This window comes from Limanda limanda, chromosome 10, assembly GCF_963576545.1.
Source record: "Limanda limanda chromosome 10, fLimLim1.1, whole genome shotgun sequence".
Taxonomy (NCBI): Eukaryota; Metazoa; Chordata; class Actinopteri; order Pleuronectiformes; family Pleuronectidae; genus Limanda; species Limanda limanda.
In genome coordinates, this window is record NC_083645.1 from 21,487,788 (window position 1) to 21,513,496 (window position 25,709).

Genomic DNA, 25,709 nt, shown 5'->3' on the forward strand with positions numbered 1-25,709 from the left:
TCCATGTTAGCCTCTACACCACCGCTAGCTAGCACCTGAGCTAACGGCTAGCATTAGCATTGTTTCATCCTCAGTTTACAGTAGTTAAAACAGAGTCCAGACATCGTCCACGAACAAAAATCAATCCATAACAACTTACAGCAGAGTTGACGTGTGTTTATTACCGTCGATTAATAATCGATCAGGTCGTTTTTCACTCGAGTTTCTTGGTTTTCGGATTTTTTCCCTCTCGTCATCGTCCGGTCGGAAACGAGAGCGCGCAAAGGTTAGCTCCGCGGATCTCTGGATGCTGATTGGCCCGCGCCTCCCCAGCTCCGAAGGTGATTGGTCATTTCAGAGTGGTCACTTGATTGTCATTGGTTATTCCACAGTACACCGTCACTGATTGGATTCTCATAAAGTTACTGCTGGATATGAGCCTATAGGAGAGAAACACTTATTTAGCTGAACATTGACTCATACTTTTCCTCTATAAATGCACATGTTTACAGTTATATATAGTATTGTAACCTGTACAAGCTTTTAAGTCTGTGTATATAAGTTTATTTCATTATCGGCCAAACAAGACAATTTAAATGCAAACACAAAATTTCCAATCTTGAATAAAAAGGATCAGAAAGAAGAATAATCTTACATATTCTGTCCCTCTTTCACAAGACATGAATTAACAAAGAAAATAAAAATAATAAATAAAATTTTAATAGCTGCAGGCCACAGCCCCTCACATCCATCTATTGGTTCCTATGTTACAGTTCCTTCTCTAGTGTGTGTGTGTGTGTGTGTGTGTGTGTGTGTGTGTGTGTGTGTGTGTGTGTGTGTGTGTGTGTGTGTGTGTGTGTGTGTGTGTGTGTGTGTGTGTGTGTGTGTGTGTGTGTGTGTGTGTGTGTGTGTGTGTGTGTGTGTGTGTGTGTGTGTGTGTGTGTGTGTGTGTGTGTGTGTGTGTGTGTGTGTGTGTGTGTGTGTGTGTGTGTGTGTGTGTGTGTGTGTGTGTGTGTGTGTGTGTGTGTGTGTGTGTGTGTGTGTGTGTGTGTGTGTGTGTGTGTGTGTGTGTGTGTGTGTGTGTGTGTGTGTGTGTGTGTGTGTGTGTGTGTGTGTGTGTGTGTGACCCTGAGGTGTGTGTCTCAGCTGCTGTCCCCCCCTCACCACCACAGGCTCCTCACCCCTCTCTCCCCTGTTGGTCCATTGTTCTGTGTTTGATGGGTTACTATGACCACAGTCAAACCAGCAGAGGTGAAAAGCAGTCATTCTGGTCAGGTCCTTCAAAATAAAATGTTGCCCACACTTCAGTGTTTGTCAGGTCTTTGTGGCTGTTAAGCGTCTCTTTGTGGTTGCTCTGAATCTGTTTTGTGGTCATCTGACTGAATTAACAACAAGAAACTTTAACCGTCACTAACCGCAGATGCTCCTATATACCCCTGGACCCTGAGGCCTGTGCACAATAGGCCCGTGCTGGGATTTATCCGTGTGCAGGGGCAAAAGACATTAGGCCCTCAATGGGATTAGTCCTGAATATAGTTGTATAGATAAGTCTCTATTTTTATAGAGTTGCTGTATTACAATGACACCAAATCCATCCATCCATTATCTATACTGCTTATCCTTTAAGGGAGAGCTGTCGATGACAATTTTACATTTTGTATTTATTAGTAAGCTGGTCTATTTTCGTGTTGAATCTTTTTGAATTTCTGTGCCAATTGGAGGACTAAGAAAGTAAAGATTTCATTCCACGGTGTGACAACTGTTTTTAAATAGTGCAAATGACAATAAAGAATCTGGAAATTTGAATCTTAAACATTCTCATAACAGGTCCAAATTTCACCTTATTGTTTTTGTCACTTTTTTCACAAATGGTAAATTATCTCCCCAAAGCAATTATTATAGCCAATTATGTCATGTTGTGTAAGTATCACATCTGACTACACTGGGGCAGAATTCCAAGTATGTTGTACTCATACATGGCAAATAAAGCTGTTTCTGATGTCTCAATAGGCAATAAATATAATGCCTTTTATTATTGCAGGACTGTTGTATTAGACTCAACTAACTGCACCTAATAAATGCTAATTTTTCAAAATTGTCATTTGTGTATTTCTACATCTGGTCTGCTCCTTTGTTGATACATGTGAACCTTTATTTTGAAAAGCCTGGGTGTTCCGGCACAGTGGCACAGTGGGAGGACACTGAGGATCGGGAGTGTCCCGTTCACACGCTCCAGCAGCGGATCACAGGAGACACAAACTAACGGGACGCGGTGGATGGAAACTTTATGTCCGGATGTGTCTTTTTGTTGCACTTATCTGGAGAAACTGTTTTTAAGAGACTGACGATCCGGGACATTGTTCATGTTTTGACTTTTCATCTGAACCCCTCACTCACTCATTCATTCATCACTAAGCCGCTGCACCCATAGTCTTTTAAACCCACCCCCCCTCCTCTGGTGTGTGTCTGAGCCCCGTGGACCAGATGGACCCCCGGCTCCCTGTCCCCAGGTGCCCGCTGCTGGTGCTGCTCTGGGCGGCCGCTGCCCTGTCGGGGCCCCGGAGCCCGGTGGCTGCAGCCGGGAGGAGCTGCGCCGACACCCGGCAGGTGTACGCGGAGAAGGGCTACGGCACCGACATCGCTCCGATGACTCAAATCTCCGGTAAGACTCTGCAATAACCTAATTTGAAAACTCAAATTACAGAATCTGAGTTTTCTGGGACATGTGCATAATATTCCCGGAGTCACATGTGGTCCTACATGAGCCTTATCGAGTTTATATTGAAATTAAAATAAGACGCACGTAGAGATGTGGGTGCAACCTGGATTAAATTTTCATTACGCACATTCAGGTCACCAGAAAATCACTAGGAGAACATTACATCCATATTCTAACACTTGTGTAAACCAAATACACACAAAACATCACCATGAGGAACTATGATAAAGTACAATGTGGCTTCAAACTCACTAGTAAGCACCAGACACACACACAGTGCAGCGGTATCATGGTGAGATTTCCTCCAGAGAACTGACGCTGGGTGGTTTAAAACAAATTACAGCCGCCCCCTCCTCCCCTCTGTGCGCCTTAAATAGGATGATTATGGGGATGAGCAAATTGCCAACACCGGTGCAACAAAGAACCTCGCCCCTAATTAGTCTCTGCCTACTGGCCCACTGTTAAATCCCTGAATATAAATAAATATATATATATATATATATATATATATATATATATATATATATATATATATATATATATATATATATATATATATATATATATATATATAAATATATATACACACATAAACCCACAGGCTGTGCTCTTAATCCCATCTGCCGAATGAAGAGGTGTCACAAACAGTTTGGGAGCTGTGACGTTTTTGGGTGATGGGATGAAGAGGATATGGAAAAGCAGAGGAGACATAAGCCCAGATTTGTTAAAATATGAATGTGAGCAAATGATGGAGCAGGCTTGAGTGGATGAAGATGTAACCTACTTCTGAGAGGTTTACCCTGATGGTGTGGGTGGGTGTAGTCATTTGTCCCATCCTATTTAGGACACTTCTCCAGCATAAACATAATATCTACTGGCCTTACCAGGACCAGTAGATCATATGTGGAACAAAGCTCTGTCCTAATGAGGCAAACATTTCAGTTTTCAGGTTAAGGGTATAAGGTTATAGGCATGAATTGGTCATGGTTATATTTGGGATAAGGTTTTGATGAGTAAAGAAAATGCAAAGTCCTATTAAAAGATAATTAAAAAAATTTGGTGTGTTGCCCTCAGACAAACCTTTGACTAAATTGATTGTTTTAAAAAAAGTCACTTTATTTCAATTCAGCTGTATTTGTGAGTGTCTGAGGAAACCACAATATTGATTGATTTTGTGTGTGTGGTGTGTGTGTGTGTGTGTGTGTTACCGCTCCCTAAGTCTTGGCTCACTGTCCCGTGGGCCAGGGGAGCAGATGGCTGGGAGAGCAGAGGATGAGGAGAGGCAGTTTAGAAATGGAAATAGAGGGATGAGAGAGGGGTAATGGTGAGACACACAGAGAGAACAAAAGAGGCAGAGAGGGGAACATCAGCGTGGGTGGAGTTGGGATCGAGACTTTCAACTGTTTTAATTGCAGTAATATTCCTTTTTACGGATGTGAAACGACAGGAACAGAAAATTCAAACCTTTTGAATGCTGCGTGTTATTTACTCCCCTCCTGCTTGACGTTTGCATCTCATTACCTCTGACGTATCAAAGTCTCAACCTGAGCAGACAAAGAGAGACGGATTGAAGGTGAATTATTTATTCAAGGAAATTACAAAATTTCTATCACCAGCCTGTCTTTGATAAGATTCCACAGTGATGAAACTGACTGATAAGTGGAGGCATTGACTCTTTCACTTAAAACATCTGGTAATAGAGCGACTGATGTTATATTTGAGGTATTTATAATGACTTTATTGGTAGGAAAAGAAGCCCCCAGTGCTTTATTTGATACCAGCTTATCATTTTACATTTTGTTGCGATTAAACAAAAAAACAATCTAATTTATCCACATAACTTTCTAAGCCTCAAGTTTCAAGTTCCAAGAGTTAATTCCCATATGCACAACGATTACATTAAGAAGTCGCTTGCAATGAAATGCTTGGGTCCCAGGCTCTCTTATGGCAATGCTCAGGATATTACAAGCAGACTTGTCTTGACTTCTCTGTCTCTCCCGGCCTTCCTCCCCAGGTGAGCACCTGCGGCTCTGTCCTCAGGACTACACCTGCTGCTCCAGCCAGATGGAGGAGACGCTGGCCCTCCAGAGTGAGAGGGACTTCATGAAAGCCGTGGAAGAAAACAGCCAGTTCCTGTTGACCACCTTCAGCCAGAGACACCGCAGATTTGACGGTGAGAGGATATTACTAATGTTTAACCTGGTATGAAATTAAAAGAGCGTTATTCACCTTGAAGCCATAGTTTGCACATTTAATGGATGCAGTGCAGTCGGCTTGTTTTCATCTCTGCTTCCTCTATCTGTCAAGTTAGCAGCAATGATTGACAGCTGATAAAAGCATCTGTAGGATCTCTTACTGTGCCGATCCTCTCAAATGTGCCAGCTAAAGATCCTGGTATGACTCATGTTGAATGTGGGAGAGGTGCTGACATTAAAGGCTTTGACAGCTCCCGCAAATTCATACAGTTATGGGACTCGCACACGCAGATTATAAAAAAATAAAGGTCACAAATGCAGCAGAGGCCGAAATATGTTTGACAATTAATCCTTTAAGCTTCAGAAACACTAGATCCCACATTTCCCACAGTGCAACTCAATGGTGTCTTTATTCGCAACTTTGATGGTGTCCTTGGTTTAGACTTTCAGGAGAGAAAACGTCCTTAGACTCCTACATGAGGGTTTGTATCACGCGATGTCTCAGACCGGAGATGACCCGGATGATGTCATAGTGATGTCAGATCCCTGTCGAGCTGCAGTACACATTATGAATCAGTTTTCACAGCAGGCAGTAGGTCTACCCGTGTTCAGTGAAATGACCTTCACGTGTAGACTTGGTGAAGTACCCCTTTAAACAAAAGGTCAGTGTTGAAAACCTTCATCTTTAATGACACCTGTAATGTCTGTCACTGTCTGAGAGAACTCAATCCACATCCTAGCAGCCACAGCTCAGAGCTGAAGTTCCACTTCCTCCTCCTACTTGCTGTGGTTCTGACCTTTTTTTCTCCCTCCTCAGGCTTTTATATAATATACGTGATGAATCATTTAAAAATGCCGGAGGAGTGGGAGACTGGATATGAGTCTTAAAGATGGATTTGAAATAAAAGTACACGTTGTTACACTCATTTATCAGTGAGCACGATCTGATGTAACTGTCCCTGTGAATCTGGGAAAAGGGTGGGGGGCGGGTGGTGGCTGAGCGCCTACGTAGAAACCTGGCAAAGATATGAGAAGAAGAGAAGGTGGGTGACACGCTGGTATAATATAATCTGTTCTTTCTGCCTCACTGCAGAGTTCTTCAGGGAGATCATCGACCTCTCGGAGAAGTCTGTGAACCAGATGTTCACCAAGACCTACGGCCGGCTCTTCACCCAGAATGCACACGTCTTCCAGGAGCTGTTTGTGGAGCTGCGCAGATATTACTCTGGTTAGTTCGGCGACTTAATCCCCCTCAGCTGCTGTTACTACAACATGCAGTCAAATTGTGATTTTATGTGTGTAGATGGTCTTTGCAATGTGGTTCCACATAAATCAATGAAATGAGGGCCCTCCTGGTGGTTTAGTGCTCGAGGATGCATGTCCATGATTCCAGCTGGGGACCATGTTTTTGCATATCTCCTCTTTCCATATGTTTTGTCAGGCTCTACTCGAAGCAAAGTGCCAGAAACGGTCTGAACTAGGAAGGCACTCATTAGAGCACATAGCCACTGCCACGGCCCAACAGTCACCTCAAATTCAACCATGCTTCACCAAATGTCACACGCTCAAAGATATCAGTCCCCAAAATACACCTTTTCATGAAGGACTGTGAATTATTCTCTGTGAAATTGGGGAAAGTGTGGCCAATTTTAAAGAAAGTGTTAATGTGTTTCCTAATCTGCCCTAACATGTAATGGGTTCTTCCATGTTTCATAATACAACCTTTCAGGTTTCATATAAATCGGTTCAGTAGTTTTTGCTCAATCCTGCTAAAAGACAGATAAATAAACAAATAGCAATGAAAACACAACCTCCTTAGCACAGGTAATGAAATGAGTTCTGGACATTTCAGGACCTTGTTGAAACCCGGGTTAATCCTTCCATTAACTTTGATCAGAAACTCCCTGACTGAGTGTGATGCAATACACATCTTCTATATTGTACTGAATTAAGTTTAAGTTATAGTAGAATCAAAATCCATTAATTATTCTCTGAGAAATCCAGAAAAATCATATCTCACAATGTTAAAGAAAGTGAGGCTTCCTCCCTCACCAGGCTCTACCAGGCTTCATGCTAATCCGTCCGGTAGATATTAGGAAATCCTGTTTACGAGCTCACAAACACACAGGGGTAAAAACATAACCTTTTTGGTGGAGGTAAAAAACACATTTCAGAAGATATTTATCCAGAAAAGCAAAGTGGGTCATGTAGAAATCTGTTTTTCCACTTCATGCTCCTCTAACAGTATCATGAGTGAATAAATGCAAAGAATATTTTTTCTGGAGATCTTGTCAGAGATGGAGCTTTGACGATTCATCGTTGCACCGGCGGTTCAGTGTGGTCTTATCAGTCCATGCTCACATTGGGGTGAATCCACAGCACTGTGGAGGCAGCGTTGTTCTTTGACGAGCACTGAGATGCCAAGAAGAACTGGAGAAAACGTAATGAAATCCCACGGATGCCAGGATGTTTCTATTCCGGTTCCGAATGGCTCTGTTTTGGCACGACAGCCGCTCGCTGGCTAGTCTGTCTGCAGGCTGTCGCTGCTTAGTCAACCTGTCTTTGTCTGCCAAACAGCATGGATGGCTAATTTGAGGCTGTATAGTAGACTTCACATTGGAGAGTTGCACATTCAGAACCTGTCTGCCAGCTGTCAAATCACCGAAAGCAAACAAAATAATGCAGCACACACAATTTATCATGTCTTATTGTTAACATGTCATTGTGTTGTGTTTATTGGACTGTATAGAAACCAGTGCTGGTTTGATTATAGTGTTTTGCACCAGCAGCTGTGTCCAATATCTTAACTTGAACCATGTGTTCAAGACCATGAGACCAACACTGTAAAACACAAGTCAAGTAAATGTTTCTCATCTGTTTCTTAGCAGGATTACATAAAAACTACCGAACGGAATTTCTTGTAACTTGGTGGAAGCGTGTTTATGCCAAGGAAGAACTTCTTCTTATTCACTTTTTATAGTATTTATAACTTCTTTGGATTTTGTGAATCAAAATATGTATCTGTAAGAGGGGGTGATCTTTATTCTGTTAAATTATGGTAACACACATTCCTTTCAACTTTATCCAAGAATGGATATTTCGCCTGCGTTTTAATGTGAGAATATTCCAGAACATAATGTGCGGTGGTTTATCTGATCTCAGTACATGTGTATGTAATATGGTGATAAAGTGGCCAATCTGCCTCGGTGGAGGTATTACCTGTTATCTGTGTTTTCTTTCTTGAAGGACTGTGAAATTGCATGCACACCCTGCAGCCATCAAGCAGGAGGTATTGGATACAGACATAACCTGAGCACTATATTACACAGTCTGTGAATATATTTAAAGATTTATGCTTTATTTGTCTTTTTCTTAATTTCCTAAGAAGTGAGTAGCTGCTGGCCACGGTGTGTTTGCATTCTTTCAGCAGTGACTAGATGATTACTGACAGTTTGGTTTGGTGTGCTCTTTCATCGGGCCCATTGGGTAGCACACTACAAAAGGATATGGTGGTTAGGATGAAAACTCCTGTGGAACAATATTCTGTACATCTAATTTGCCTTTGTCCACAGGGGGCAGTGTCAGTCTGACCGAGGTTCTGTCAGACTTCTGGTCCAGACTCGTGGAGCGGGTCTTCTCTCTGGTCAACCCTCAGTATCAGTTCAGCGAGGACTACCTGGAGTGCGTCAGCAAACACACAGAACAGCTGCAGCCGTTTGGAGACGTGCCTCGCAAGCTGCGTGTACAAGTGTGTGGGCTCGGGATGGACACTTTCACAAAACACGTGGTTGTGATTCAGTAAAACTGTGCAGATTGTTGAGTTGTGACTGATTTTGTTCTGTTTTCTTTCCACATTCAGGTATCCAGGGCTTTCATTGCAGCCAGAGCTCTATCTCAGGGTCTGGCTACAGGTCGGGATATCGTTAACAAAGCGACAAAGGTGACTGCGTCCTATTGGTTGTTGTCGCCTATTTGGTATCTGCTTGTTTCATGAGCAACATCAGGCTCATATCAGGTTCAACTTGTCGTGGAAAATTAAATAAATAAATCCTAATACTATATTCAAGTTACGCTACAAAGTGCTTAACTAGGTGAAATGATACCAATTTCAAAAGAAAAGAAAGAAAGAAAAAAAATTATAAAATAAAAAATATTGTATAAAAATCAATGTTATGAGGTGACTTAAAAAATAAATGTAAAATCAAGCCACAAGCCCAGTATATAAAAAAAAAGTACTATAGAAGAGTTTCTTTGTGTTCATATTATTTATATATTTCATTCTGGAGCTGCTGACATGCCAAGTTCCCTCGTGTAGTGATATTCATGGTAATATTGTGCCTTGTTTTTCAGTTGACAGCAGACTCCGAGTGTGTGCGTGGCCTGATGCGTCAGTGGTACTGCCCTCTGTGTCGAGGGCAGCCCTCCCTGCGGCCCTGCCACTCCCTGTGCCTCAACGTGATGAAGGGCTGCTTAGCCAATCAGGCCGACCTCGACACCGAGTGGAACAATTTCATTGGTGGGTGAGGGCAGGCTGAACAATGTAACCCAGTATGTTTTTAAGTGGGTTTAGGGTAATTTTATATTTGTGTAAAAGGTATTTATTATGTTCCTTTTGGTTTTTAATTATTTTAGATTCTTCAGAAAAAAAAAGATGTTAAGGCCCAAGTGACATTTAAGCGCACTATCATTAATAAACGGAGCAGACGTAAAAGTAAAATCCTTTTATTGCTCCTCTGTCACTCATTCACTTTCCACTTCCTATTCCCCTAATGAATTCCTCCTCCATTAATCATTCATGCTTCTCTGCTCCTTCCCAATTGATCTGTCTTCCTGTGTTTCCTTTCCCCTTTCATCAAACCCACACATTCCCTGCATTTTCTTTCTTTTCATCTGCAGCGCCTCCTCTCACCTTTCATCGCTCCATCCATGTCTGCTGCACCCAAACCCATTTCACCCCCTTTTCTTCAACCACCATTCATTCCCTTTCTTTCTTTCTCCGCTTCTTAAACACCTCAAACAGATGTAAATCAAATCTCTTCAGCGGGTTGAGACCCTGACAGACACCAGGAAGTGTTGTCTTGATGTTTATCAGAACAATATGCCACCAACAGAGCTTATATTTCTGTTTTTGCTTGAACACCCTGAGAATATGAGCGAATGTGGACGTAAAAAAAACGTATCACCCTACCTTCTTTATTTCTGTCTCTTCCTCTCAGATGCTCTTTACCAGGTTTCAGAGAAGTTGGAGGGGCCGTTCAACATGGAGCTTGCAGCCGACTCCATCTCTGTGAAGGTGTCAGAGGCCATCATGCACATGCAGGAGAACAGCGTCACCATCTCCACTAAAGTAAGAAAAAATGATGTGCATATAAGAAAGGAACAGATAAAGACAGTGATACATTTTTATTTTATTTTCGGAGAATTTTGCAATCGTGCATCTTCTTGTTTTTACTGAATCTTGAGAAAAACAGATTTTATTTGCGATCTTAAAAATGTCACTCTCATGTCAAAGCTATAATTGTACTTATTGTTTAATTCGAATTTTAATCTCCCTGATGAGACATCATACAAGAAATTTGATGAGAATTATAAGCGGAGAGCAAAACGACTTCACAGCCCGATTAAAACGTGGACGTCGGCCCAGGAGCTAATCCACCAGAGACACTCACTTCTGAACAGAACCAGAAAAACTCCTGGTTTGTGGAGGCAGAGCTTTTACTCTTTATTTAGCTTTGTGTTTTTGCAGTTTTACATTAACAGGGTGTGATTTATGGAGACTATGCAGAACCATCCCTACAACTGATGAGTGTAGACACTGACTCACAAAGCGTCTCTCTGCTCTCAATTACAACATTAACATTAATTTATATACACCTTCTGATGTTGAGCCTTATCGTTTTTAGGTCCTGCGCATCTAACACTATAAAAACATTTCAAAAACTCATAAAGAGCAACTACAGCTCTCTAGACAAGTCTTGTAAAAGGGCTTTTGGGCAAAAAGCCAAGATATCCCTTACTTTTATGTTTCATATTTCATGATACTATCCCCATCCCCTCAGCTGGTTACACTGGTTGCTGTCTGGTTTATCTCCAGGTGTTCCAGGGCTGTGGAAACCCCCGGCCGACTCCAGGACGGACTCAACGCTCACCGAAGGAGTCCGGGGGAAACAGGAGGCCGTTCCGCACCTACAGCCCTGAAGAGAAACCCACCACTGCTGCAGGCACCAACCTGGATCGACTGGTGAGGAAGAGACATGTCCACTTTTTAGATAGATTATTAGCTCTTCTAATAATACACTAGATTTTGAAAATAGTTTAAAACTGCATGACTTTATTGTTATGGCCACTTGGGGGAAGCAGAACAAGATGTTAACACAACACTGAAATATTATCACTTATCAAAGAATTTTTTTGCTAAAACATACAGAACAACGTTAGCATTCTTTTAAAGATAAATATCTGGCTCTTAAAATTCAGACCCCCTCACTTTTGTTTTACCTTGTTGCTTGCACTTTAATTGCTGTCCAATGGGGTCTTACAAATACTGAGTGAAGGGTCTGAGAGTTGAGTTGAGTGCAATATTGAAAACTCAAATTCTGGGTTATTGAGTATAATGTTCATTGTATCAACAAGAAATGAATTATTCTGCAGGTTTCATTTAGTTTATTAAAGCAAAGAAAAAAAACTAGAGTTAACGCTACATTTTTCTTACTAAGATAACACATTTACGGGCAAGAAAGAGTTTTGTAAGGTCTAAGGGACCTTTGATTTTAATCAGGTCACTCTTGAGTCCAAATGAACGTTTGTGCCAAATTTGAAGAATTTCCCTCAAGGTGTTTTTGAGACACTGGTTTACAAGAATGGTGCAGACAGACAAACACTCAAGCAATCAACAAGACAATAGTTTGTTTTGTTGTGGTCACATGTTTGGGTTGGGTGTTATTTTAATGTATTCCACTGAAGCTACAGTTAAGTCAAATGTTTGCTTTGTGCCTGCATCAGGATTCAGACATGGCCACTGAGCAGAAAGCAGAGAGAGGAGAAAATGAGAGATTGAAATAGTTTCAAAAAAACGATATGAGAGTTCAGCCGCCAGGGCTCAGACAGTTTCCCACTGACGAGAGTGAGCTGCAAAATAAAACCGAGAGCAGAGGAGAGAGCAAAGTACAGTCATTATTTATTTCTATTTATAAGATATAAAAGAAATGGGATTGAGAAACTGACCCAGATTCAGTGCCATGTCAGTTTTTGACTTTGTCATTGTGGCACCCTCCGTATGCTTCCTCCATCCAGCCATAGCAAACAGGGAGAAAAGCCGGTGTGAGTCATAACCAGTTGCTTACCGCCTCCGCACAGGTTACCGAGCTGAAAGAGCGACTGCGGCCGATGCAGGGCTTCTGGGTGTCCCTCCCACACACCACCTGCAACGATGAGAGGCTGGCTGCAGACGTCACTAACGAGGAGCGCTGCTGGAACGGGCAGACCCGGGGGAGGTGAGGGGGATCAGAGCGGGATGGAGGGAGACGGAGGTGGAGAGAGGGAAGGAGGGATGGAGGGAGGGATGGTACAAAGGTGGCAGAATGCTACAGATGGAACTTGGTTTAATTTTGCCACCACCATATCCTCCGTGTGTCGGCCTTCTGCACAGATACACACCCTCACTGCACATCCAGGCTGATTTCAACTGCTTTGAAAAGATCTGTGTTCATGTGTGAGCGGTGTTTTCTTACATGAATTCCACCGCCCCCCCTCTCTCAGGTACCTGCCGGACGTGACGGGCGACGGTCTCGTCAGCCAGATCAACAACCCCGAGGTGGAGGTGGACATTGCGCGGCCGGATGTGAGGACCAGACAGCTGATCATGGAGCTGAGGGTGGCGACCAACAAACTGCGACACGCTCAGAGCGGACAAGACATGGACTTCATGGACAGTGAGTGTTCCTGGTGCTGGATATTTATATATCTGCGTATATCTTAAGGAGCTTATGTTATATTCTGGTACATTTTAGAGGTAAATTGATGATTATGAAGATCTGGAACAAGATGCATTATTCTTTCTTAGTTTTTCTTTCTTCAACTATATTTTTCGTCTATGACATCTCAAATATAATAATATTTCACAAAGTTCACCCAGTGGATAATTTAGCTCCCTAACAAAGCCGGGTAACTGAAAGTTGAGGCGGGAGTTTCCTACATGTGCAGTAAGAGGTTGACCAATCACAACAGAGTGGGCCAGATGACCAATCAGAGCAGACTGGGCTTTATCGGGAGGCGGGCCTTAAAGAAACAGTAGCTAAAACCAAGTGTTTCAGACAGAGGCTGAAAAGAGGAGCTGCAGCAATGGACAGTGAGGAAAGTGGCATTGAGGATGTGAACCATTTTAAGTAATAACTCTTTTTTATTGTACACGTCAGAAATCTTTTCTCTTGTTCCAGGTGAGGAGGGCAGTGGTTCAGGGGGAGGGGATTACGGTGAAAGGTACAATGATGATTGGCCGGGCTATGGGCCTAACTCCCCCCCTTATAACAAACCCCCTCGTAACCCCGACTCCAACCCTGCAAAGCCTCCTCGGGTCCGGGAGAAAGGCGGCTCCAAGTGGAACAGAAACAACGGCCATGGTCGGGTTCGTTCTGGGACCAGCGGGCTCACGTCCTCGCTGCTATCTTTGTGTTCTTTTCTGGTCACTGCTGCCCTCATGTGGAGATAACCGGTTATTGCAGAGTGGAGGTTTTCTGTCTTGCTGGAGTCTCAAAGCACATTGTTGAACAAAATAAGTCATTCCATTTTTTTACACCAGCGAAAAACAAAACAAAGGTAAAACAGGTTAATTTAGCAATAATCAAAAAACCTGTTTAAAGCACAAAATAAAAAGGTAAAAGTGAATATTTTTCCTACTCCCCCAGCCACAAAAGAGGCATTTTCACATGATGAAAACTAATACTTAATCAATAGGTACTGCCCTTTTTTTAGTGCCCTTTGTTGGAGATGTTTGACCTGTTGGAGTCATGAAGCTGAACCGGGCTGCAGCATAGAGGTGGAACTAAAGTACTGAAACAGCAAAAGGAATGAGCAGCATGTGTGGGTGACGGGGCCAGTGATCTCATGGTCTGTGTGAGAGAGAGAGAGAGAGAGAGAGAGATTAGTGGAGCTGGTTGATTACTGTGTAGTTTCAATGAGCAGCTGAAATGATCCGAGTGCATTTGTTTGCTGCCTTTTCTCACAAAATTAAGTTGACTCATGTTTTTGATTTGATTTCTTGTTGTGGTTAATTTTTGTTCACTTTTCATCTTGTGGAAATAGTGACATTTAATTTAATATTAATTAATTTAATATTAATTAATTAAATTATTGATCTGTATTTCTGCCTGGAAGATAAAAAAAAGAGGAAGAAGTCAGGAACAGTCTTTAAACCAAACACGGGGCTTATTTTGAATGTACCTAGATGCTTAAATTCATTTTAGGCTACTTGTGACGACAAGGGGTTAATTAATTTATTACATTGATGCTTTTAATTTATTTGTAATATTATATTTCATTGTTGTTATTATGATTTTAAAGGTTAAAGGATGATTGTTTATCCTCTGAAAGAAGTGTTTGTCTCTGACTTTCTCTGGTAAAAAAGGAAAATCAAGCTCTATTTATTTATAACTCAAACCAATCATTTTAAAGTCTGAAACCAATCAGAATAAAACTGTTAATCTTTTATATTTATTTGAGCCAAAAAAACAGCTGCACTTTTTTTAAATCTTTACCAGAGATAGTTGAGGAGGAACATGTGTGAATGAGTGTTTGTATGTCTGGTGTTTTTTTTTATAGTTTGTTGTTACATGTTCCTGTTCTGAGGACATGCTGAGAAGATGTTGGGATGTTTTTAATGATGCGTTTTTCTACTTATTTTCCTAAAAGCAAACAAAAGATGATGAAGACAGTGAGCGAGCTCATGATGTGACTTAAAATTTGGATTGAAAATTGGATGTGTTTTGATAAAGATACAATCAAAGATTAAAAAATTAGGTTGTGATGAGTTGGTCATTAACAAGAGTACATTGAAGAGCTTAAAGTAATAATCTGACTATTGATACATACTCTCGTGTCCGTATGTAAAGTATGAAGCTACGCCAGCAGCTGCTTAGCTTAACTTAAAGGCCGAAGATAAAGAAACGGCTAACCTGACAAAAGGTAAGGTAAGAGAATCGGCCTACCAACTCTTTAAAGTTAAGTCAAATTTTTAACATATGTGTCTTGTTTAACGTGTTTAAAAACTGAGGAGTACAAAACAGGATCAAGTTTTTTATGGCAGGTATGATTGACTATGGCAGGTTTTTCTGCATATTAAACAAAAGAGGTGCGATGTGTGGAAACGTGAACTTTAGAGGTGCTAGTAGATTTGAAGTCAGGTACTTCGCTCGGTACACTCACATGTAGTACACTGTGTACACAGTCACATGGTGTACTCACTGACATGGTGTTTAAATGCGAACAAAATCAAAACATGGCAGTTTGTGCACTCACTGGAAATGCAGATATTTTGGCAATCTCATGGTGTGACTATAAAAGTATCCTCCAGCTGCTCTGCTCAGTTTACGTAAAAAAACTTTTTTGTGTTACACAACATGAAAATTATTCATTTTAACTACCACCCGTCTCGGTTGCCGTTTTTACACATTTGAAAACAGGTTGACGATCCCTTCCCTTCTGCCACGTGTCCAATGGTTGAGAGTCAACTTTTTAACAGTTTTGAGTGCACAATCCAGACAACATACAACGCACTGCATGTTGTTGTATTTGTCAAGATAGAAAGTGTGTGAGTGTTGAGGTAAAAAAAAAAAAAAAAAAAAGCTAAGCTAAGCTGCTGCAGATTTTGTAAATAAAAAAAAAAAAAAAAGCACATTTCTCAAGATGTCAAACACTTTTCTAAAGATGGAGTTGATTGATGGGACCAAAATGAGATGGAGAAAACAAGCAGAATGTACTGATGCTGCAAAAGGACTAGTTTCTATTGAATTTGGAATTGTGAAACTGGTTGAAAGAGAGGTTCACCAGTAGTCAAATGGGCTTTTACCCCAGTTCAATACAGAAAATGTCAAGAAAAAGGTTTCATTCTAAAATTGATAGATTTTCAAAAATATTACATTTTTATTACTCATGACAAATTTGATCTGATCCCCTAAAACGACAAATGGTGTGAGGTGCATCTCATTCTGGAATTAAACCCTTTCAAGACAACAGGAACCACGTAAAAGACAAAAAAAGTGCGTCACAGTATTTCAAAACCAACAGTATTGTAATCGTTTGTGTATTCGATGATCAGCAGTCAGATTAAACCACAGAGGTGGCGGCTGCAATGTTTCCACTGAATTTCAGGTAAATTGTTCTTCAGCACAAACTCAATTTCCCTCGACTCGCACATTCCTTCATGCCGACCGTTTTTGTTTCATGTTGTCGTAAAAACCTTTTGTTATCAAACAAGTGATATTTTCAGCTTCATTAAAAAAAAAACTCAAGAAAAAAGTGTGTGTTGATTTATTTTTTCTTTATTTTTCATTTTATTTCTTACAAAAAATGCTCAAAGTAAATGTACAACAGTAATAGAAAAGGTCTGCATCAAAAGTATCTTTTCAAAGAAAGCTGTATGTAATATCATCCATGATGCATCAGGGCGTCGTTGGTTTCTTCTTTCAGGCTGTGAGAGGAGCAGTCTCTGGGTTTACTTCTTCCTTGTGTTCAGTGAGCTTCTTGTTATGTGCGAGACAGTTGATGCATTCATGCTGAGAAGGACAGAAAATAAGGGACATTTAATGCATGTGTTGTGGAATGGAAAGTAAATTATAGGACAGAGCTAATAACACAATAGTCTTAATAATATAGTTGCAAAATTCTTGACTTGTATTTTCAAGCCTTCTAATATATTCGCATTTTATACATTATCTGGAATTGAGCTCATCCAAATATTATTATTGTTATAATATACTTAAAGTCAACATGGGGGGCACTAAGAGCGTTAGACTATTCAAGCTCCTAAAAGTTAGTGTTTACTCCAGCAAACTATACAAAAACAGGACAAAAACTCAAAATAAGGGAAATCAGTTCAAAGTAAGCACATATTAACACTGCTTCATACAATCAGTTATCAGCATTTGGGTTTTGACCTTTTAATGATGCTTATTTGCCTGAAAAGTGCTCTATGAATAAAGTTTTTTCTATTATCATTAAATTGTGAAATGTACTTTATTGTCGGACAAATGTAAAAGTTTAAGCAGACACTTCTTATTTTGAAGAAACATGAAAATTATGTATTTTAGGAATAGAGCATTGTCATTTCAATCTGACATCACATGTTGGATTATTCAAACTGCAAAGTGCAAAGTTTAACTCTGGATCAGAAAACTGTATTGATTTATAGCATTTAACACTTACTTCAATTGTTCAATTGTTTTACCACAAACACAACACACATTATTAAAGATTCATTAAACTTTTTACCGTCCACATCAAGTAGGCAGAAACGGCCAGCAGCAGAAGCAAAGCAACGACCGTAAGTAAAATAATCCACCAGGCAACTTTGGTGAAGTATTCTGTCTTTTTCTCAAAGAACACTGTGAGTTTAACCTGTGGGAAATGATACAACTTACTGTAATAACTGAGTCAAGTAAACATTGTAAAAAAAACCTCTAAAATAACAATATATCTTTTACTTCTGTGCATAAATTATAGTTTTACAACTGTTAATGTGAAGGATCTTAAATCTTTTTCTAAAATAATCTACTGTATTAGATTATTTTATTAGATTATTTTATAATTATATTATTATTCCTTAAGATGTTACCTTTGTGCCGGGCTTCTCTTGTTTCAGTCCAATATTCTCTGGAGAGTTGGTTAAACTGAGGGTCGCATCCACAACAATGTCAAGATAGTTCAAAGAGCTGTAATCCTAAATGAGAGACACAAAAAAACCGACTCATGCATTATGAACCAACAACAATAAAGCTGGTCATGTCAACCCTTAAAGAGAGGAGGAGGTATTTCACAGAAGTTGTATAACCTCAATCAAAGTGGAGTTCCAGAGGTATGAATGCAGAACCACCACTGCAGAGCTGTCCAGGCCCAGCAGAGGGCAGCGTATCTCCACACAATTCAGTCCATCGGAGCAGGTCTGAGGAGGAGACACACACAACAGGCCTGAGGTCATCACACAACTTCACACTGAGTAAGGTGCTCTTTTCTTTACGCCTCCTATCCAACCTTTACTCATTTCCCCCATATCTCTCCCCATCACAGACGTTTCTCTCAGGGAGCATCAACAAATTCCTGTGTAAATAGGAGTTGACTGGGTTGTTTTTAACAGCTTCCATGTCATGTGACCCACTGACTTAAAATGACTTTAGATATTATAGCTTATTTAGATGAATAGGACACAGGTCTTTCTTCAGTGGATTTTAGTGCATCCTCTAGTATCTGTAAAATGTATGTGTGTCATGTGACCTGTATACAGGTATACCAGATATACAGGACACATCTCTTTAATTGGATCTTCTCTTATTTCATATGAATACTAATTTAACATTTTTCAGAGACTGTTTGGAAAGTCACATTTTTTACTTTTACCAAATTAGTGACAGGGTTTTACGGAGGGAAATGTAAGGATTAAACCCCAACGACTTCACTCACTCTCATTCATGACTGTAGGTTATTGTGTGTATCTTTAATAATGTCTTACCAAAGTTTTGCGTTTCCTTTCTTTTGACAGAAAAGGGAACAGGTCAGTAGAGAGCGCTTCATGTTCGGCTTCACGTCTTTTCCTCGCTGGGTGGAGCCAACCCTTGATGTCAAACATTAGCCAGTTACAGGGGGGTTAACATGCAGTACTTGCACAATAAAACAAAAAGCTGAAATGTCTTTATTACCTTTACGTGTTTGAGTGGATTGATTTCCTCTGCGGGTGAGCAGGAGACGGACTGGACACCGTCACTGGTGATCTGAGTCAAGTACAGAAGCCATTTTCCCACAGAGTTCTCCTTTGGCCAGTGGATGTTTAGTGAAGCGTTGGCGAAATATTTCAGTGGTCTGCCCAGATTATTTATCTGAGAAACAGAAGCTTACAATTTCAATGAACTTTGTTTGTGTGAGAGAAAATTGTTTTATTAATCATTTTAATGTATTTAAGTTAACAACAAATGGGGTCTCACCCTAAACTCATATCGAACCCGTGTTCCAATTTCCTCCACTGTCTTTATGGCACTTTCACCAATCACGTTTCCACCAAGGGACACTTGGGAAGGTCTGGCTTGTCTACAAACAAATTAAAATAAAGTCAGATCTTTGTGTATTTTACTGCGATACAAATCTGAGGTCTTCATATCCGTTTTAGGATAGATATTAAAACAATCAAAATATTAGTGGACCAAAAAAAATCAGCCTATTTAGACCTTAAAGATTTATGTCTATTTTCCTAATTCAAGTTCTATCTATTTGGTTTTAATTTCTGTTTCTTCTTATAAAAAAAGTTAATGGTTAAACTGTAGAATATCAAGCCTCAATCACATTACTATGTTATTATCATCTGATAGATCTGTATTGCACATTTTTGACTTACACGTAATATCAGAAGTATTTCCATATCAGTCCGACTCTGACAACAAGACTTAAAAGCTTCAAAGGGAGAAACAACATTCGGTACCGACCCATAAACTTGAAGCTCCAGCTCAAAAACCACTTTGGCGACTGCCTCTACAGATCGGATGGTCTGCACACTTGTCCTACACCACAAAATAATAAAAAGCTGTTATTCCTAATCACACGCAGCCCACTGATCAATAACTTTAAAGTGTTTTCATCTCACTTACGTGGAAAGTTGCACTGTGACGTTGACGTCTTTTGTGCTCAGGGAAATGCTGGACGTGGTGAGTAGGACATAAAAAGTAATCTAAGGGATTAGAGCATTCATTGGATTACACAGAGGGAGAACATGATGGGAACACATGTGTGAACTGAGCTGTGACACTCACCTCAGCGTCTCTGCGCAGTGGGTTTCCAAGGTCACAGTCTATTTGTGTTCCATTGTCATTGGCTGTACAACTCATTTGTGTTTCCTGTGAATACAAATTAATTCATGGTACGTACATATATATAAATACCAATAGTGTATATATGCAAATAAGGAAATGGTCAATTGAGGCAGGCATGTACTTTTCCCAATAATGTTATATATCCATCACAGCTCTTTCATTGTTATTGTGTTTATTTTGTAATTAACCTTTACTATTTATTTTTTTCCACTTCCCCTTCACAACATTTTGTTTTAGTTCAAAACCATGTATAAGTATCTGAGGTAATAAATGAAAAAGGTTTTGGTTAAAAAAAACATATGTATGCTACTTATGTGTCCTTATTTGCTGATATTACATACTGAGACTTGCTGTATACTCACTGCTGCCTTGTCGTAGATAATAGAGGAGTAATGAAGAGTATCTGGGAGCATGATGACTGAGTGACTCTGGTGAGCGTCATCCCCGTTTCTGTTGGTCACAGTTAGTTCCAAGGCTATGTCGTCCTGCGAGGGAGTGATGACTGCTACACCGTCCTCTCTGGAGACACAACCACAGGTGAGTAAACATTCATTTAGAAACAAGTGTGTTACTCTGCTTTTCTTTTGGTTCACCCTTTTGTCTTACCTGGCGAGTGATGTGAAAACATCCTGATCCTTTCGTGTTTTTCTTGAACAGAACTTGTATTTTAACTCAAGGTTACTTTGGCAAATGTTGTCGCTGCCACAGCCCTTGTTTATTAGGAGGATCTGCAAGAAACAACACAGCAGATGTTTCTTCATACAACTGCATCCAGCGTCTTTCCACTTAGCTTGGCCTGGTCTCAAACACTAATAGACACATTTCAAAGGATTATATTCTTGCAGCTCTGATGAGGTAGTGTTATGTAATGTATTGTTTGTACCTCTGAGAAAGTGCTCCTGTGCTGGTAGAGGTTGAAGACAGGGGTCACATTGGGCAGATCTGCACTTGTCCTGGTCGTCTGACTGGAGCTCCACAGAGACACAGTGACGGAGACGGGGATGCTATTCAGCCGGTCTTTGATATCATGCTGGAACAGAGGTTTATTGTGGATCAACATGTGTTATGGTGCTGTCCTCTTTAAGGGACATTTGGACAATAATCAGATTTCAAATAACAATAGATGTGACAGTACCAGAATTCGAAGCTTGGTGCCGACACACATTTCTTTCCCTTGTCCCGGCAGCTCCAGTTTTCCTCGAGATAAACCCAGGAAGTCGACTCTGGGAGGAAGCCTCACCTTCCTCCTCTCAGCATCACCCTCAAAGGTGAAGTTGAGCTCTACAGAGGAAACATGTGAGAGTATAAGTGATACTAGAGTCAATCTTTTTTTTTTTATCGATTAGTTTTCTTTTTTGACATGACTCTGGCATATTGACGGGACTGATTTATTTGTGAATGTGAAGAATTTAAAGCAAATCCATATAAAAATCTGGATTCTAGTGGATTTAAATGTGGTTTTATAAGGGGACTGTTGACGGATTTTTTTGCCATACGACATTTCCATGAATTAATTCTAAAAAGCAGAATACAAGTGAAACCCGTGGATTCAATGGGAAGAGAAATGAACTGACGATAAGGAAACTCACTTAGTTTGGGGTTGAACGATGCCGGATGTGAGGTGTAGGTAAAACAGGCCTTAACTGTGAAATCACTTCACAGACATTTGTGCAGAGACATTGGGTGAAAAGCCAGTGAACCTGCAGGTAGAAGACGTTATAATTTGTGTTTTTGTCCAACTTACCACGTGCGTTTATCACATTGGTCCTCTGTGATGTCTATTTCACTTGGTTGCAGCCGTAGAGTGCTGCCAACACTGACCACTGGCCTTGCTCTGGACAAGAGGCGACAGAACAACAGTGCAGTACAATAGACAGTCTTCAGTCAACACAAACATAATATTTCCCTCATATCAAGGTGTTCATGTTGTGGCTGTGAAATTACCTGTAGATAAAAACCGAATCTGAGAGCGAGCCGACGGCCAAATCCGGGTACTGGTTATCATCCACATCCAAGTTCCCAGACAGAGAATATCCAAACAGATGAATGTTTTTGGATCCTGATGAGAGAACCTGGAGGCGTGAAAATATGACATAACATCCATTCTCATTGTCTACGTATTTCCATCAAGAGATTTGAACTGTGACCTTTTCGTTACAAGCCCCTCGACCCTCACCTGTGCTGGTTTCTTGTTGATCCCATCAGAGGAGCCACAGTAGAGATACACCCGACCAGAACCATCATACGGCGCCCCCACAGCCACATCTGTCAGCAAACAGGCACATGAAGACAGAGGGGGGGGGGGGGGGGGGGGGGCAATGGTAGAAGTTAATTACTGCTACAAAATCAATTTAAAGTTTGTTTGTCTAAAATCCCTAATGGGAGGGGGAAATGCAAAGTGTGGTTATAACTGAATGGAAATGTTCAACTATATAACGGCCCTACAGTGAACTTTCAGTTTGGTGTAATTGTTTGTTCTACCCCTGCTTCATTCAAGATGGGTTTAAATCCCAAACTAGTATCATATTCTTACTTTTTAGCTTATTCAGTGGATGATGAATTTAATATCAAAACATCTCAACCTCCATAACCGTCCTGATTGATGTCTCCTATGTTTTCCACTGCGAGGCCGAACAGGGACTCTCTATGTCCAAGAAGCTGAGTTGGAACAACATCCTCCCAGTTTCTGCCTCTGTTGTTGATGTAGATGTAAACCGCTCCTCCAACAGAACCATCTCTGACGGAGAACTGTGGTGCTCCTACAGCAAGGTCCTCCCATCTGAGAACACAACACAGGAACAAGACTATTAACAGTGTCTGTCAGTAGAACTGGATCATCGGGCCACGTTGAGCTCTTTGACGAAGATGATGAAGACAAATTGCTGAATACTAATCCAAATAAAGTAGTAATAAGTCATGTGAATACAGGTTTCATAGCTGTCTCTGTAGAAAGAGGCCAAATTATTCCTCAATATGAAAAAGTAGAATAATGTATCATATTGAAGCCTTATGAGATCGATATATCATAAAGTTGTCACACAGACAGAAAGATCATGGCCTACAAAATGACTATCAGATTTGAGTCACCCCCTGGTGGCTGGCTGCAGAACCCCGTCTCCTCCATGTTAGTGTATAGGACATGGACCAAACTGAAAAGTCTACACAGACGTCTTCACAGCCATATTCGAGAGGGTATTTGTGAAAGGGAAAATAAATCGTCAGGCTACACAGAAGCTCATCTAGTCACTTCAAATCTACTTGGACAAATCCACTCAGGACCACTTCACCAAACAAATTTCATGATGATGGTTGTGAATAAAAGACCAAGGAGTCAAGAAAGTCAAGAAAACTTCCTCCGGTGACCATGACTATCCCCAAATCACGTTTTTTAAGTGTAGGATGGACTGATCCATAAAAAGATTGTCCTACGTGCAGCCCTTTTTAAATATCTGAATAGATTTCATCAAACCTACCCATCATTGTTCAGATCCACCACTGCCACATCGTAACCAAAGGAGGAAGCCAAGCCTGGACCAGAGAGGATCAACTCCACAGACAAACTTCTCTTAGCACCAGGATCCGCTTTGAGAAAAGCCACCTGGCCGCTGAAGCCTCCGCGTGGCGCTCCTGATACAACCGTCAGCTCCCCCTTCCTGATCAGGGTCATACCAGAGTCAATGGAGAATCCTTGAGCGGGAAAAAATGAGGCTATATTACTGAAAAGTTATATGTTATCAAAGTAATATGCTAGGACTCTATGGCTGAAATAACCTTTTCTACATTTTATTTCATATACCATCAATTTGACTCTGACCGGACTAGAAACTGACCCAGGTAGCTGTCTCTCCGCAGAGGAATGAGCTTTGGGTCGAAGAGGTCTATATCGCCCGTTTCACGAGGATCTTCACCAAAGATGTCCAGGTTGTCCAAAAGCTCCAGTCGTACAATCCCTGCATACAACAAGAAAAAACATTATACAGAATAACACAACTGAAATAAAGTATTAAATCCTTGAAGATTTTAAGTTGAAAATATGCATGATTTAAGGTCGAAAATGTGATTCGAATGAAAAAATATAGCTTATTCTTCAGGAGAAAAATCATATTTAGCATTTAACAAATTGCAAAGGGTTTAATGTTAAGGAGCATTTCCAGAAATAAAAGAACAAACCAACAAAAAATGAATTCTTATTTTGTCTTAGTTGCACATTTTTTAAATAATTTTTTTCTGATGAAACACCTGAGCTGCAGCTGTAAGCTTTATTTCACCTTTCCACTGATAAGCGCCGGGGGCCCCGAACAACAGCGACCGGTTATCCTTTGCAAAAGAGGCTCCGTGGCCCTGCTGGCAGTACGTGAACCACTCGTGGTCCTTTCGCCGTCTGCTGAGGTGCTCAGAATCACAAACAACCCTCCTCCAGGTCCTCTCTTCCCCCCCGGCCCCCAGGTCGTCTCCCAGAAGGTAACACTGACCCGTCACCAGGTGAGGGACATACACGCTGGGGCTCGGGCTCCACTGCTGGTATCGATGAGCACAAGTCTATAAGGGACGGAAGATAAAACTATAAAAATCTGTTGACTGGTTTATTCTATTCTGATTTTATTCTTCCAGTGTGGTGTGTTTCGCTTACCATTACATTTTGACCCGGACCTTGGCTCGTCACTCTAACTCCCATCCACTGGCCATTTATGTCTTTGCTATTGAGGAACGCTACAAAAATAAACAAGCTGAGCTCACTAAGAGGCCACAACGTCACTTTAAAACTCAGATCCTGCTTTTAAAAGGTTACTTACCAAAAATGTATTCCTGGTATGTACTTAATGTATCAGATGTCTCAAGGCTTTCTAACTTTTTCATTTCAACTACTTCATATACATTTAGGGGTCACAAGGTAAAAATGCGGGATAAGGAGAGGTAAGGAAAAAACAATCTAGGCTGCAATTCATCTGAATTCAGATTTTGGACCTTTATTAGCCAAATATATCGGGAGCCTCTCGTTTAACCTATGGGATTTTTTTACAATAAATCCTAATCTGACAGATAAATGGGAATTTCACAATGTGAAACTTTCCAAAATATATATACAAAACCACGAAAAGGTCTCAGTGTTTTTGGACCCGGCTGTACGTATTCAGTATTTCAGTCAGAAAAGAAAAAGTACAAAATAGCATTAAATTAATATAGAGTAATATAATTTACACATTACTGGGGAAAATACACTTTACTCTCCATTGTTTGAAACATAGTAAAATAATGCAATCTTCAGATTAAAAGAAGCAGACAAACCTTCACTGTTAAACTCAATGGGCTGACAGCGCTCGGATGTTGTACTCAGGTCACACTGGTAAACAACACCTGTAACATTCACCTGGTTCTGGTGTTTTGCTTGTGGAGCTCCGACCAGCAATCTGGAGGAAGACACCTCAAGTTGTAAAGACACACACACAGACCTTTATATCCTTTAGTTGAATAACATACATATTCTCACTCACAGGTTCTTTCTGGCAGGCCTCAGCTGCTGGTGAAACGCAACAGAAAATCCAAACAGGCTTCCCGGATCTCCGCTTCTCTGCAGCACGTTGTGAGTGTCCAGGTTGAAAGCTGCCACGTGAAGGGTCTGGAGCAACCAAACACTGCACACATACAACATGTGCCAGTGCTGAGCCATGATTCAAATGTGTAATCTGCCGTTTTCTCACACCGTGCCCCGGCTTCCTGAGAGCACAGAGGGAGTGTTTGAAAGGGAATGGC

The 25,709-nt window shown here is 40.8% G+C and overlaps 2 protein-coding genes across 2 annotated transcripts; one reads left to right on the forward strand and one right to left on the reverse strand.

Annotated features, from left to right (window-relative positions):
- The first annotated feature begins 2,463 nt into the window (after positions 1 to 2,463).
- On the forward strand, positions 2,464 to 13,600 carry gpc2 (glypican 2). The gene is made up of 11 exons (XM_061080027.1): positions 2,464 to 2,641; positions 4,713 to 4,871; positions 5,987 to 6,121; positions 8,466 to 8,641; positions 8,753 to 8,833; positions 9,244 to 9,409; positions 10,110 to 10,240; positions 10,988 to 11,134; positions 12,250 to 12,386; positions 12,652 to 12,824; positions 13,329 to 13,600. The coding sequence occupies exons 1-11, from the start codon at positions 2,464 to 2,466 to the stop codon at positions 13,598 to 13,600; spliced, it is 1,755 nt and encodes a 584-aa protein (XP_060936010.1).
- Positions 13,601 to 16,571: 2,971 nt separating this feature from the next.
- Positions 16,572 to 25,626, reverse strand: LOC133011469 (integrin alpha-6-like). Its single transcript, XM_061079198.1, has 25 exons — positions 25,451 to 25,626; positions 25,245 to 25,366; positions 24,589 to 24,668; positions 24,227 to 24,497; positions 23,789 to 23,908; positions 23,432 to 23,645; positions 22,541 to 22,737; positions 22,135 to 22,223; positions 21,903 to 22,030; positions 21,703 to 21,792; positions 21,548 to 21,612; positions 21,094 to 21,239; positions 20,842 to 20,988; positions 20,565 to 20,686; positions 20,321 to 20,477; positions 19,899 to 19,982; positions 19,737 to 19,816; positions 19,575 to 19,649; positions 19,080 to 19,182; positions 18,798 to 18,974; positions 18,611 to 18,712; positions 17,936 to 18,046; positions 17,720 to 17,824; positions 17,377 to 17,502; positions 16,572 to 16,661 (listed from the first exon to the last, which is right to left on the reverse strand). The coding sequence occupies exons 1-25, from the start codon at positions 25,624 to 25,626 to the stop codon at positions 16,572 to 16,574; spliced, it is 3,177 nt and encodes a 1,058-aa protein (XP_060935181.1).
- Positions 25,627 to 25,709: the final 83 nt, after the last annotated feature.

Bases quoted from the DNA above. Each gene is read 5' to 3' on its own strand.
- LOC133011469 (XM_061079198.1), bottom strand. From the start codon at position 25,626: ATGGCTCAGCACTGGCACATGTTGTATGTGTGCAGTGTTTGGTTGCTC. The intron at 22,738-23,431 runs GTAGGTTTGATG...TTGTGTTCTCAG, and splicing joins GTGGATCTGAACAATGATGG to ATGGGAGGACCTTGCTGTAG. The intron at 19,983-20,320 runs GTGAGTATACAG...TTGTATTCACAG, and splicing joins TTATCTACGACAAGGCAGCA to GAAACACAAATGAGTTGTAC.
- gpc2 (XM_061080027.1), top strand. From the start codon at position 2,464: ATGGACCCCCGGCTCCCTGTCCCCAGGTGCCCGCTGCTGGTGCTGCTC. The intron at 8,642-8,752 runs GTGTGTGGGCTC...TTCCACATTCAG, and splicing joins CTCGCAAGCTGCGTGTACAA to GTATCCAGGGCTTTCATTGC. The intron at 8,834-9,243 runs GTGACTGCGTCC...CTTGTTTTTCAG, and splicing joins TCGTTAACAAAGCGACAAAG to TTGACAGCAGACTCCGAGTG.